General features: G+C 52.0%; 1 protein-coding gene across 2 annotated transcripts in view; it reads right to left on the reverse strand.

Annotated features, from left to right (window-relative positions):
• Positions 1-13,426, reverse strand: part of DIS3L2 (DIS3 like 3'-5' exoribonuclease 2) — a 339,465-nt gene that overhangs the window by 20,343 nt on the left and 305,696 nt on the right. The window contains exon 15 of one of the 2 annotated variants that reach the window (XM_040639041.1): positions 9,645-12,862. The exons of the other annotated variant lie outside the window; for it this stretch is intronic. Within the exon in view, the coding sequence (XP_040494975.1) occupies positions 12,850-12,862 (13 nt within the window). The 3' untranslated portion in view covers positions 9,645-12,849. Of the gene's footprint in view, positions 1-9,644; positions 12,863-13,426 lie in introns of those variants that run through there. 2 annotated transcript variants of the gene reach the window in all.

Raw genomic sequence — 13,426 nt, forward strand, 5'->3', positions numbered from 1 at the left:
CAGAGAAAACACAAAAAAAAAAAAAAAAAAAAAAAAAAAAAGAACAAAACTCTCCTCTGGGCTGTTTCCGCTGAACTAACACTTGTCTTATCACCCACTGGGATGTGGTATGTTGAGTCTGGCAGAGGTCTTCATTAGCTAAGTGACTTGTAAAATATTGACCTACCGTTTTATGAACTAGGCTCAGAGTGGTTTAAATGGATATGTTCCTGTCCAGAGCCTCTGGGCTTCCCCAACATGATAATGTCTCTGCCTAGGCAACCTCCAGGACACACTCAGGCACCCGCTCTCCCTCTGAAGTGTGGGTGGGGGCCAGCAAAGAGACTGCTGGTTTCCATCCCCATCTCTACCTTTTGTCTCTGGGCCAACGAAAGCTCTCAGATATAGGCTGTGGGAAGACTTCAGCCCTTTCTGGGTGTTACCCTCAACTTGACCTTAGACCCAAGGCCAGAACAATCTGGATTAGGCCCTTTATCCCTCCAGGTGAGCTGGGTCAGTGGTAAGTCAGACAGTGAGGCCAGCAGATGTCAAAGCCTGACTGGATCCAACGGTTTCACTTTCCTGAGCTGCCAGTCCAAGTTCGTCTTGGGGAGCCCTGTTTATCCAGGACTTCGGAGACACTCTGAGAAGGTTGGGCACCCGGGATGCTACCCGATTTCTGTGTCAGTATGGCCTTCTGGGAGCTTCTTCACAGGTAGCTTAGGCCCAGCCTGGGCAGCCATTCATCACTGGGAGGACCAGTCCGTTCCATCCCGGCCTCCCTCAAGGGAGAGGGCACAGCACCCAGGGCTCTCTGGCCTCAGCCGGACAGTCCCCATCTGGGAGGAGGCCCTACCCAATGCCCCACAGGGTCCACATAGTTCCCTGGCTGCAGCTGTCCTCCCAGGCCCAGGCCTCTTGTCTCTCCATGCAGCTACTGCAGGGGATAGGGACGGTGCTCCCTGGCTAATGGCGTCATGCCAGTCCACTCACTGGCGAATCTCTGTGAGGCTCGAGCCCGGGTCCTAATATGTCACAGCTGTGTATTGGTGGCATTACTGCTAAAAGGTCATTTGCAGCCACGGAAAAGACTGGGCGCTAGTTTCACCCAGACATCCTTGCAGGCAGTGTGCAGATCAGGGGGCCCCACTGCCAACCTCCCACAGAGAGGGGGTGCTGCTCCCCGCTCTGCAGCTGTCTGCCCAGGAACGGCGACACTCAGACCGCTGAGTGCTGAGGCGAGCTGTGCCTAATCCCGAGGCACTGAGTTCTGAGGAAGCAGAGGCGTGGTCCCTGCACGCGAGGGCTCTGAATGGAGGAAAGCCACCCTGTGCTAGATCTGCAGGTACAGGGAGAGGCGTTCGTGGTGGGGGGAGCACAGCCATTCTCCCTCTATCCGTAATTCTCTCGCCCCAGCAGAGGCTGACAAGACAGAACACAGAGCCCTGATGAGCTCCTCTCCTAGCTCCTGTCCTGCCACCTGCCACAGAGCAACTGCCTCCCCCAGGTCAGCTGGGGCTCACCGGACCTTACATCCTGCAGGGCCTCCCACACTGACACCCCAACATCACAGGCACCGAACGGCATGGGCTTTCCCACGTGGGAGGGGCACATCACCGGGAGCCCGCTCTCCACGCACTTTGCGCACCTCCGCCATGGCCTTTGTCACCGCTCGAGAATGCGGTTTTGGATGCCCAACGGGCTGTGTGCTTCAGGGAGGAGGGGCTTTCTCCCTGCCTGTGCTCGGTACGGTAGCTGGCACGCGCACGGGTCCAACGAAGTGTGCTGGGTTAGCAGAGGAAAGGTGTCCAGGTCTGGGCTGAAAATGCCTGGGAACTGGTTCTCTAGGCCACAAAGCACGTGGGCAGACTTCAGGGCCTCTGCTCACACACTAGGGAATCTCCTTGAGGTTGCTTTCTAGGACTGGCAGTGGGAAATGACCCATCTGACTCGTAACACAATTCTGAATATAGGGGTTTCCTGATGATCCCTGTGGCTCCCCTGCTCTAGCCCATCTTTCCCAGGGTTCTGACCAGCGCTGGCCTCAGGCCTCCACGAAGGCTGGGTGTGGATTGGAAGAAGGTGCAAGGAGGACAGGGGCTCTCCCTTGCGGACAGACAGCTTCGCTTTCTAACCAAGCATGGTGACGGTGTATCCCTCAGGGGTCTGAGGAAGGAGGTTTGACCCACACTCCTATCCTCTACCCACAAAAACTTTTCCATCCCATTGCTAGGAGTTCATGGGTCAGGAAGCCAAAGGCAGAAACCTGCCCCATGGGGCCCACAACCAAGTACTGGTTCTGAGGAGACAAATGGGTCCATAAACAACCTGAGAGTTAAGTTTGATGGCACTAGGAGCTGGAAAACATGCTAGGAAGAGGACCAAAGGAGGGAAGAATTCCTTCAGCTTCAGGAACGGAACACTGAGGAATTGGATGGTTTCTTAGAATGTTTATGACTCAGAAGCTGGTGGCCAGCTAAACGGTCTTTCATCGGCGCTGAAGAAGAATGTGAGGAAGCAGATTTAGATTAAACTGGAGGCGATCAGCAGTAAGGAAGAGCCTCCCAACATGACAAATGGCCTGAATGATTCAGTTCACAGTTGATTTTAAAAGCGCAACCTTCTCGTGCTTATCTGGAACTCAACCACATGCAATCTAGAATATTCAAAGCGCGGGGCAGAACCAGGAAATGAACAACAAACAAAGCCTGTGAGCGGCCAACACAGGTGCAGGAGCCAGGCATCCAACGTGACTCACGGGGAGTCCTCCTTTGCTCGTCACCCAGAGCTCTTCCTCCTCCTGAACGATGATTCTCACCGCACAATGCACCTCCCTGATTCCACCCCCCCCGGGGGGGCCTCATGCTTCTGGACAGCAGTGGAGAAGTGACGACCCATGCTGACTGTAACGGGGGACACACAGGCAGACAGGGCAGGGGCTCAGCAGGTCAAGTGACAACACGAGGCACCACAGAGCATTTAGTGTGGAGGGACAGGGCACTGCACAGCGTGCTAGGCCGCGAGGAAAACATTTCTATACCACAATATAAGCATTGTAAATAATCCCAAATTATTAGAAAGGGCTTCGTTTGCACCCAGTTAACACTATTCAAGCAAATAGTAGGAGTAGAAACTTAAAACAAACTTTTGGTGCTTGGAAGAATGAATCTCTCTCAAGGTGAAAATAATGTTCTAGAGAATAGACCCGAAGGTTCTAGATTGCTCAGACATTAAGGTATTTATCTAAAGATCACAGCTGGTCTACTGCTGTTTGACATGCCAATGAGAAGATACCCAAGAAGTGCAGGGTGAAGAAGCCACGTGAGAGTCAGGGCTCCCGGGACACAGCCAGTGGTGCCCCAGCCTCTGTGGGCCTCATTTGCGAGTGCTCCCCGCAGCTCTTTAGTTACAGGGTGATGTGGGTGGGTCTTCAACCCCAAGAAATGCACCACATCCTCTGCCATCTCAGGCCACTCTCACGGTTGGTACTTGTGCCCCACTGACTGTCCTGGGCTTCGGGGGCAGACACCATGTCTCACTCATCTTCCACCTTGAAGTCTGGCCTAGTAGTGCCTGGCATGTCCTTGGGGCAGACAGGGAGTCATGTGAGGTTCGCCTGGGGCCAGCTCCAGGTCAGCAGAGTGGTGTGTTCTGGGTCTCAGTGAGGCCTCGCTGTGCTGGGTTCTCTGAGCAGCTGCATAAGTTGGCCACTTCCTGCCACTTGACTCAATGGGCAGGAGCTGGGAGCTTGCTCTGAGTCACTCTGTGAGATCTCTCCCACCTGAGTGCCCACCATTGAAGCAGTGTGCTCAGAAGACCGAGGAGATGGTGTTTAATTCCTGTCCAATAAATGAAGCAGCCTCTAAGTGATTTATATCAATTGATGGCCTTTGTCATCAAGCACAGCAATTCCTTCAGGCTCCGGAGGCTTCCTGCCCAACCACCAAGAAAAAGCCACAATGCCCCAGAGAGCTGGGGAGTGGCAGTGAAGACAGATCAGGAACACTTCCCCACAGAGAGCACAGCCAAAAGCTTAGACAGCCAAGCACGTTCTGGTTATCTGCCAGGCAGCTGTAGGAGGTGACAGCCACGGGCACCTTTCTTTAGGCTTGGAGCCAACACGCAATCCTGTGGCTTGTTTTTCGTATGGGCGAACCTCCCTGAGAGTATCTCAGGCCTCTGCGGCCTGGGCCCGGGCTCTGGACTTCCACGTACCCAAGAGATGGTGTTTATACAGAGGCACTTGCTACTCTAAGCATCCGAACATGCCCTAAAGCCTGGCACAGCACACCAGCATGGAGGGAGCTGGAAGTTGCACCCCACACGCCAGGAACTGAGTGGGCCTATTCATCAAACAGGGAACAGCCTGAACATCACCAGCCTCTTCTAGAAGCCCCTGAAGTCTTGAAAAGGGACAGGCCTCCTTGGGTTTAAAAACTGCCCAGCTGAGCTGTCGGCTCATAACAGGGGCCCAAAGAGCAGTCTTCCTTCCAGGGATGCAGAGAAAGAGACATGAGTCGTGCTGGAAAATTCTGAAAAAGGTATGGATATGGCAGGTAGAGATACAGAGAAAACAAACATGCTAATTCTCTCTGGTCAAAGCACGTCACCACATGCTAAGAAGCATTTAGGGAAAAAACAGCTGAAGGGCTCCACGTCATGCTGGATTGCTGCAGCCCCAGAAGGCTCCCCAGAATGTGGAGACTGTGGTCCGTCGCAGAAGATGCGTAAAGGGAAAGGCAAAGTTGTACAAAGGACACTGAACTCCAGAAGGAGAAAAAGTTGTTTGCTTAATGTAGCCCTGTGTTAAATCAACCAAAGAAGCATTTACTCTCTTTTATAAGATCTTCGAGGGTTTCAAAGTATTTAGTTTCAAGAGTTCTTGGTGTCCTAGAATTTTCTGTCTTGCAGGGAATTCTCCCGCGTCATCCTTGGGTAGTTATTTAGGCTGCAAAAGGCGGGGTGTAAGAATAATGGGGACATTCTCACTGAGGCTTGGGCCCAGAGAGCCCTTGCCAGCCCCAGGGCCTATTTGGGTTTGGGTCTCTACCCTCCCTGTGCTCTGCCTTCCTCTCTCCACATCTCAGCAGAGAAAGATTCTGTGTATCTGTGTAATCCTCAAGTTGGGACAGCTGACACTACAAAGGGCTTAAGCATACACAGTTCTACCCCACAACGCAAGCCGCATGACTGGCAGGAAAGCCTTCAGTCCGCACCTCCCACTCCCTGGGATCAGATAAGAGCTCAAGTGGCAGAAGCCAGGGAAGGCCCTGGCCTGGTGGGTGGCTCAACCAGGTGGCTGAGGAGAGCTGCAGGTGCAGCCCTTCAGGGTCTCAGGCAAGCAGGGAGGGCGCCTTTCAGCGTGAGACTCACAGCTGCCCGAGTTTGCACCCGTGGCAATGGAAATCAGAGAAAGGTGGGATGGAGCGAATGACAGTGATAGGAGGGGATTTGGAGGTGGAGAAAGAAAAGATGTTAAATATACCTGTGAGGTAGTTTAACAATGTTTCTCCTGGAAATCTGTGATAAAAGTGATAGTTTTGTAAGCTTGGGGGTTTCACATTCAATATTCTAGCAGCCAATCTGGGGGGGTGGTGGTGAGAACAGTCTGGGTGTGGGTCTGACATATCTGTTTGAACCCCTGTTCAGCTACAGGTCCTTCTGTAAAGTGGACAAGGCAAAACTTCCCTCACAAAGTTAAAATGAGACACTGTCTTATGATAAACATCAGTTTCTGTTCTCTTAAAACACTGATTCCATTCGCCTCGCTCTTAGCCTACAAACCACCACTGCTGCATTTCAAACCCAGAAGTATTTCCACACTGAAAGCGCATCTTGGGGGAAAAGTAAAATCAAATGTATATTCAAGGGTAAGGTTCCATAACCTTACATGAGTTTGTGGTAAAAACTCCCCTGAGATCAGGAACAAGACACGGTGCCTATCATCACTTCCATTAAACACCGTACAGCGCAATAATGCAAGAAAAAGAAATACATGGTGTGAGCACCAGGAAGGAAAAAGTAAAACTCTTACTACTTATAGATGACATGACTGGGTATATAAAAAAATCAAAAAGGACCTCTGAACAAATTATTGGGGTTTAATAAATAAATTTAGCAAGATCACTGGATACATGATCGATCCAAGTAAGCTGTATTTCCATATAGCAGCAACGAAGGAAAAAGGAAATTTATAAATGCCATTTAAAGTAGTATGACAAATATCAAATGCCCAGGAGGAATCTAACACAAGATGAGTAAGACTTCTACACAGAAAATTATAAGACGCTATTGAGAAGAAGAATCAGAGAAGGTGTAAATAAAGAGCAGGACTGAATCGCGCAGATTGGACAAGGCGTGATGGATTCCCACAAAGTCAAGTCTCCAGCAATGTGAAGGAGCGGACGCGGCTAGATGCAGCAACAAAGATGAATTCTCACAAACATAATGCTGAAAGAAAGAAAATCAGACACGAAAGGGAGTATACGGAAAGATTCCATTCATATGAAGTTCAAGACTAGGCAAAATGAATCTGTAGTGTACAAGTTATGATGGTGGGTTCCTTTTGGGAGGAGGGGGGGCATGAGGGAAGCTCCCAGGTGCTGAAGTGCTCACTTTCTTGATTTGGGTAATACTTCTGTGGGTGTGTTCGCTTCTACTATTCCTTTGAACTAGATGCGTAGGACTTGTGCGCTCTTCTCTACGCACGTCATAGTTCAAAAATAAGTTTGACAGGTGGGTTTACTGTAAAAATCTGTTTTCCAGCGTGTGCACTATGGAAGAAAACAGTGGAATGAAGTCCCCCTCTATGCCAAGACATGGATTAGGGTGCCTGAGCGTGTGTGCTGATGTGTCTGCACAATCTCCCCACTGTTGCTGGCTCCCATGCTTTCTCACTCTGATCAGTTCTGGCCTCAGAAAGCCAGCGGGAGGGGTGCCTGGGTGGCTCAGTGGGCTAAGCATCTGACTCCTGGTTTCGGCTCAGGTCATGATCTCAGGTCTTGGGATACAGCCCCATGTCGGGCTCTGTGCTCAGCACGGAGTCTGCTTGAGACTCCCCCGTTCCCAGTTCATGCTCTCTCAAACAAATCAATCAATCAATCAATAGATCTTTAAAAAAAAAAAGGGAAAGAAAGAAAACCAGCAGGAGCCAAGGAGCTAGTAATTTCTCTTCCAGGCTGAGCAGCCCGGCCCCGCAGCACCGGAAACCCCTGCTCAGGCAGTTCAGTGCTCTAAGACCTGACTTCAGGCCCCTCTGCCCCCCATTCTTGCAGCAGGTGGAGAAAGGGTGCTGACTCCACACAGCTGGTTAGGAGTTTCTCCCTGCCCTGGCCACCCATGACTTGCACTACATCTATGGAAGACTGGGTGACTGTAACCCAAAGGTAATGTAAGCGACCCAGGAGGCTGGTACGCTGACCCAGGCCTTGCTGTCCTCCCTGCCGGGGCGCCCCCGAGCAGGTCAGCAGCACCCCGTGCAGCTGAGCCAGGCCCTGGCTCCGCCATGTAACATGTGGCTGAGATCGGATCCCAGGGAGAAGGTCGCTGGCTCCACCTCTTGTGTGTAGCTTGACCTTGGGCAGGGCACGCTCAGGGGATCGGTTGCCATCTCTAGGAAAGGGCAGTGTTCATTCTGCCTTCCCTTTCTGTAGGGAAAGCTGAAGTGAAATGCACGCTGCATTTTTGGCATCCAAGGTCTAGAGGCTGCGTGGCGTGAGGTGGTGGGAGGGCCTAGCGAGCCACCCACCACCTCTCTGCATGGTGTGGAAGGGGAGAAGCGTCCCCCCACCGATCCCCCTCTCGGCTGCAGCAGCTTGAGCAGGAGCGGCGCCCGCACCGCGCCAGTGCCCCACACCGGGGCCGCGATGGGAAGCAGGGTGCTCACACCTGCACTGCGCGGCCCACTCCAACCTGCACACTGCCGCTGCAGGCCTGCTTCCATGAGGTCACTCCTGGCACCCCTCTCTGGTGGCAGGGCCTCCAACTTCCCTCCTCTCCCAGCACTTTCAGCTCCCCTTGCTCCTAACCAAGGGCTTCGCCAGGAACAAGAAAGGCTTTCTTCAGTCGGACCTGGCGGTGTCGGTGGTAGGTCTGGGGCTCTCAGGTAACGTCACCGCTTAGCCTGAGGAACTGGCATCAGGTCCGAGGTGCGGACACAAAGTGTCACTTCCAAAGCACCAGGAAGTGTTGGTGTTGGTTTGAAGTTGTCAGGCTCCTGGGAAATACCTCCTCTGCTTATTTTAGGTGAAGGAAGAGAACACGAACCAAGCAGAGGGGAAACGAATCATCAGAGCTTGTCCAGGAGTCCCTGCCCTCTCGCCCGCCCCACTGTGGCAGCCGTGCCGCTCAGACCTCCTGCACAGGAGCATAAATTGCCTTACCCACCACTGCACGGGTGCTGAGCCGCACTTCGGGTGGGCTGCCCCCGGCTAGTAAATGTGACTCCTCCAACAGGCGACTTTCGCTCAATGACTTCCCACAGGCCTGGCTGCAGTCTGACACTCTCCCTAGGCAGTCCTTCTCCTTCCCCCTCCTCCACAGGGGCTGGATGTGTGGAGGTCTGAAGACTCTCCTGCCCTCTTCTCTTCAAATGCTGGCCTGGCTTCTGCCCTGTCGGCAGATCTGAACCAACACCTGGAGTCCTGCGGTGGCTCTGAGAGTTTGGGGACTGCTCAGTCATTACCTGGCAGGCAAAAGCGCTGCGCTTCTGAGGCCTACATGGGGCACGGAGAGTCCCTGGCATAAAGTGGCGGCCTGACTGCTCACAGATTCGCCAATGGCGACCTGGGAAAAAGCTTTGGCTTGACTTGGTGTCAATTCGAGCGCGTGAAAGCCTGGAAGGTGCGGTGTCCACCAGGACTGTGAGGCTGGCTGGTTACTGGGAGGTGTGCCGATGCCCAGCAGAGGGACAGTGGAAGACGGAGTGCCCTCCATAAGCAGTTAAAGGCAAAGAGCCACAGGGGCCTCTTTGGCAGCTTCCAAAAAGGTGGCCCACTCTTCCCTCAGGAGGCTAGCAATGCCCCTGTGCTGGAAGACACACACAGGTCCTTCCCCTGTCCCTAAGAGTGTCCCCTACCTCCTTTCTGGGCTGCCAGGCCCCTGACTAGGGCTAAATGCCAGTATGATAGTCCTGCTGGGGGCGTGCTGGGCCCTTGATAAGGGAGGAAAGATATTATGTACCAAGGGTAGGAAGAAGCCAGAGCCTTCTGAGGGGCGTAATCAAAGGAGCCAGGAGATAAGAAGAGGTGAGCAAGAATTCATGGACTTGGGGTATTTCACGGGATGTGCAATTTAGCGCCCTGGCAAAGACCCGAGAGGGCGGGGCACACTTGCTCCTGGGTGGTCCTTAGAAGCTCAGAGAAAGTGACAGCTAAGGCTGAGGGAAGTGGAAAGCCATGACCTGCCCTGGCAGCCAGCAGAGGAAGGAATAAAGAGGCTGAGGGAAGGGGCCACACTGGAATGGACGCACTAATGAGTTCAGAAGCCCCAGCAGAGGCTTATGTTCCGTGGGAATGCCTGCTGGACACTCCTTCGCTGGGGTCACCAGCAGTGCACTAGTGAGAGGGATACCAAATCAGTAAGGAGTCTGTGGGTACCATTGGTCTGTAGGCCAGAGAGGACAGCAGCAGAGGCAGTCACAGAGCTGGGGTCACCAACACTCATGGCGATGACAGTGCCTGAGGTCCAAGAGGCCAGGGGTACCTTGGTGTGGGCCCCTCTGAACTGCCAGCGCCAGCCACTGCCAGCATTCTTTAGACTCCAAGTGTATCGGGGCCAGCAGACGAGAGGAGCAGTTATCATGGGGGGGAAGAGGGGGACAATCAACCTGGATCCGAGGAGGGGCAGGCAGAGAGACGTGCGGAACTCAGGGGAACTTCCTGGTGCTCCCTTGCCCCACTGTGAACAGACATACAGACATGTGCCAACCCTGGCTTGAGAAGGATGTGACAGCCAAGGGCTCAGAAACCAGGATGCAGGTTTGGGTCAAACTACCGGCTAAGCTGCCAAGCCCTGTGGAGGCACTGGCTGAGGCTGAGAAGAATTTGGGAGGGACAGTGGGTGAGAGGGAGGGGACGACCAGCGGGGACCCCAAGTTCTAGTCCGGTGATGGAGGCAGAAGCTTGTCCTATTAATTTCTCCTTTCGAAGCTCCTCCTTGGGAAGAGCGCTAAGCTCTGCCCCTTGGGTCTGCTCGGACCGTCCAGAAAGCACTATGTGCTCAGGGGCTGGGAGAAAAGAATCCAGGTGGGTTGGCGGGGTCCCGGGGCCTTGCCTCAACCCTGGCTGTTGCTAGAAAGGCCAGTGACCTGAGTCATGAGGTGCCCACGGCTTGTGGAGAGCAGAGGACGTGAGGACCAGCACTGCCCTGTCCCCTGGAAGGCTGCAATGTTGCTGTCCTTCAACGCAGGTTTACAAAGGTGGGAAGGCACTTCAGCTGAGGAAAATCCATCCCGCAGGGAAGCTTTCTTAGACACCTCTAGATGTCGGCTATTTGATATGGGTTTCAAGGTGCCAACATGAGTCATCTGGCCAGTCAGGAAAACACAAAAGATTTGGTTTCATTAGTTTAACAAACTAACCTGTCCCAAGAGTAAGACGGAGGTGGGGGAGCCGGCTGTGGGCGTCAAGGTAGTCTCTGGACCAGGGCGAAGCGCAGGTGCCGTGGGGAGGAGAGGGCACTGCAAAGCTACAGCCTGGGTCTGCCAGGGCCCAGGGCAAGAGCCACGCAGGTGGGTACAAGGGCGGACACTGTGCCCCATAACTGCTTACTTACACAGCCACATCACACACTGCTTCATGCCATTCTCCCCTGACCCTGACATGTATGGTCATCTCCATGTTCCTCATGGAGAGACTGCATCCCAGAGAGGACAGTGACCTGCCCTGGAGAAGACTGGCCAAACTCAGATTTGTGATGATAGGTCAGGAGCTCCTCCTATCAGACCAGGCTGCCTGCTTTCGCAGGGGTCCGCAGGGATTGGAAATCATAGAATTTCCCAGACAGAGAGCTTCTAGGGCAGACCTGCCAAGGAGAGGCTAGAACCCTCCCCTCCCCCCACCCCAAGATTTGAGTTGCAGAGAGAAAGGCAGGTGGTGTGAAGGCACAGCAAGGGCTTTGGAATCGGCTCGCACTGGGGTAAAACTCAGGCTCTGCTCCTGACCACGGTGTGGCCCTGGGCAGGTTAACCACTCCCTTTAAAAAAAAAAAAATCTGTAGAATTGTGAAAATAAGATCTGTCTTGAGTGGTTGTGGAACTAGAAATAACCCAGGTAAGCCCATAGCCCCATGTTGGTGATTTGTGGGGATTCAGGAGCTGGGCAGCTCCTATCACTATTACGCTGCATGGATCAGAAACTCGAGAGGTCACGAACAAAACGGCGTATTTAATGCTCGTCATGACTGTTGCTATGCCTCACTATCAGGCAAAACACGGTAGGCGCTTGATGTAAGTAAGTGTAATCACTACTATATTTACAGAGTTAAATAAAATTTTTACAGCTTTTTTTCTTCTACATGTTAGTTCTTTAGAATTCATAAACTATCCAAGGAGACAGTTTTCCCTGATGTCAGGAGCAATTAATCCTCATCATAATCCTACAACAAATAAAAAGCAAAGGCTGGATAGAGATTTGACTCCCAGGAGCCAGGTTCCCTCTCTAAAAGATTAAGTTAGCTCCCCCCCCGTCCTCAAGTATTGTGTGCCAGGTCCTGGGCTAGAAGCACTGAAGTGAACAAAACAAGGACCTGACCTTACAAGGGCCCAGCCCAGTAGGGGTAGCAGCAGGTGAACCAATATGCCTGAAGTGCCCTGTACTGAACGCTGAAGAATGGACTGGTGAGGTGCAGGACCATGGAGAAGGGACACTGGCTTCAGCCTTTAGGGATGGTTGTGAGGGGCTGGGATGGCTTCCCGGAAGAAGTAATACTTAGCTAAGAGTGGAAGGAGAGATAGGGGCTACCTAGATGGGTGGGGAAAGGGCCATGGGANNNNGGGTTCTAGAAACAAGGAACAGCCTGGTCACACAGAGACACATCGTACATGAGAGACTCGAGGTGGTCTGGTAGGGGTGTGATATGGGGGACGCTGCAGTAGGTGCGGGCCCAGCCCCTTCCACTAGCCCTGGGCCTCCAAGGGCCACATGAGTGTTCATTTGGCTCTGTAGCCTCACTGCCTAGTCCTATACTGGTCCCTAGCAGAAACCCTCAGAGTGCTTGGTGAATGAGTGAGTACTCAGATTTGCATTTTAAAAAGTTCATTCAGACTAATGGTTCTGACAAGAAGGTAGACTGGACTGATGTGGACGTCCTTCCCAACATAAACATAGGGAAATGATGGATGAAACATATGAGAAGAATCATCTAAATATAAAACTGAGCATGAGAGAATAATGGGAAAATTCCCAGTTACCTGAAATACAGAGGAAACTAAGTCAAAGCCAGAATCTTTATCGTGGCAACTATGGCTGGGATTATCAAACTCTGATACAGTTATAGGAGCTGGGATTTTAATGGCCACAGGAGGAAGAAGACCTGGCCAGGGAACTGGATCCGAGAGCCTCGCAGAAAGCCAGGAATCCAGGAAGGGCTGTTGGTCTTTAAATAGGGACCAGAAGAGCTTTCTCACAGCCCAGAGGAGAGTCTGTCTGTGGTGTGGAGCAGAGGTTTCTCCTCTGCAGAGAGGAGATCCCAAGCCCGCATAGCATGGGTGGGTATAGACACACGCTACCCAGGTTCTGGGAATCCTGAGCCAAGAGGTTCACACTGAACTAGCCAGGCCTCTGGAACTCCTGGGATCTCGGCAGAACCATTGCCAAAGCGATGAACACACACATCCACAGCCACGGCTCCCACGGTGCAAGCAATCCCGACTTAAGATGGTCTCCTGATAAAAAAGAACAAACCACGCGAGGAAGTGAACCACCATGAAGGCAAGACAACAGACACAACACATGGGAGAGCTGGTATCTGTAAAACTAGAAATAACTGAATACTTCGAAAGATGCTATACGTGTAATGAAAATAAAAGAAGAGATGAAAGGAATAGAAATCATGATAAAAACTAGGACACTAAAAAACAAAAACTAAAAATTAACAGACTGATTTTAAAAAGGTCCAAACAGAACTTCTAAAAATTAAAAATAAAATAAAACCCCTCACATTTGAAAGCAGTATTCAACAGCTGATTACAAACAGCTACAAGATTAGTACACTCACAGATGTTTTTGAGGAAGTGCTGGAATACATCACTGGCAGAAAAGGAGATGGAGAAAAAGAGAAGACAGAATAACATGGCAGGTTTCTAACAGGAGTTCTAGGAAAGACTGGAGAGGATCAGAGATAGCAGAGAAGGATTTCCAAATGGAAGGATGATACTGAGTCCCCAGCAACATAATAAAGATGAATCTACCCTTAAATTGATCACAGTAAAACTGCAGAATGCCAAAGT

The sequence above is a fragment of the Ursus maritimus genome, unplaced genomic scaffold, assembly GCF_017311325.1.
Source record: "Ursus maritimus isolate PB19 unplaced genomic scaffold, ASM1731132v1 scaffold_1, whole genome shotgun sequence".
Classification (NCBI taxonomy): Eukaryota; Metazoa; Chordata; class Mammalia; order Carnivora; family Ursidae; genus Ursus; species Ursus maritimus.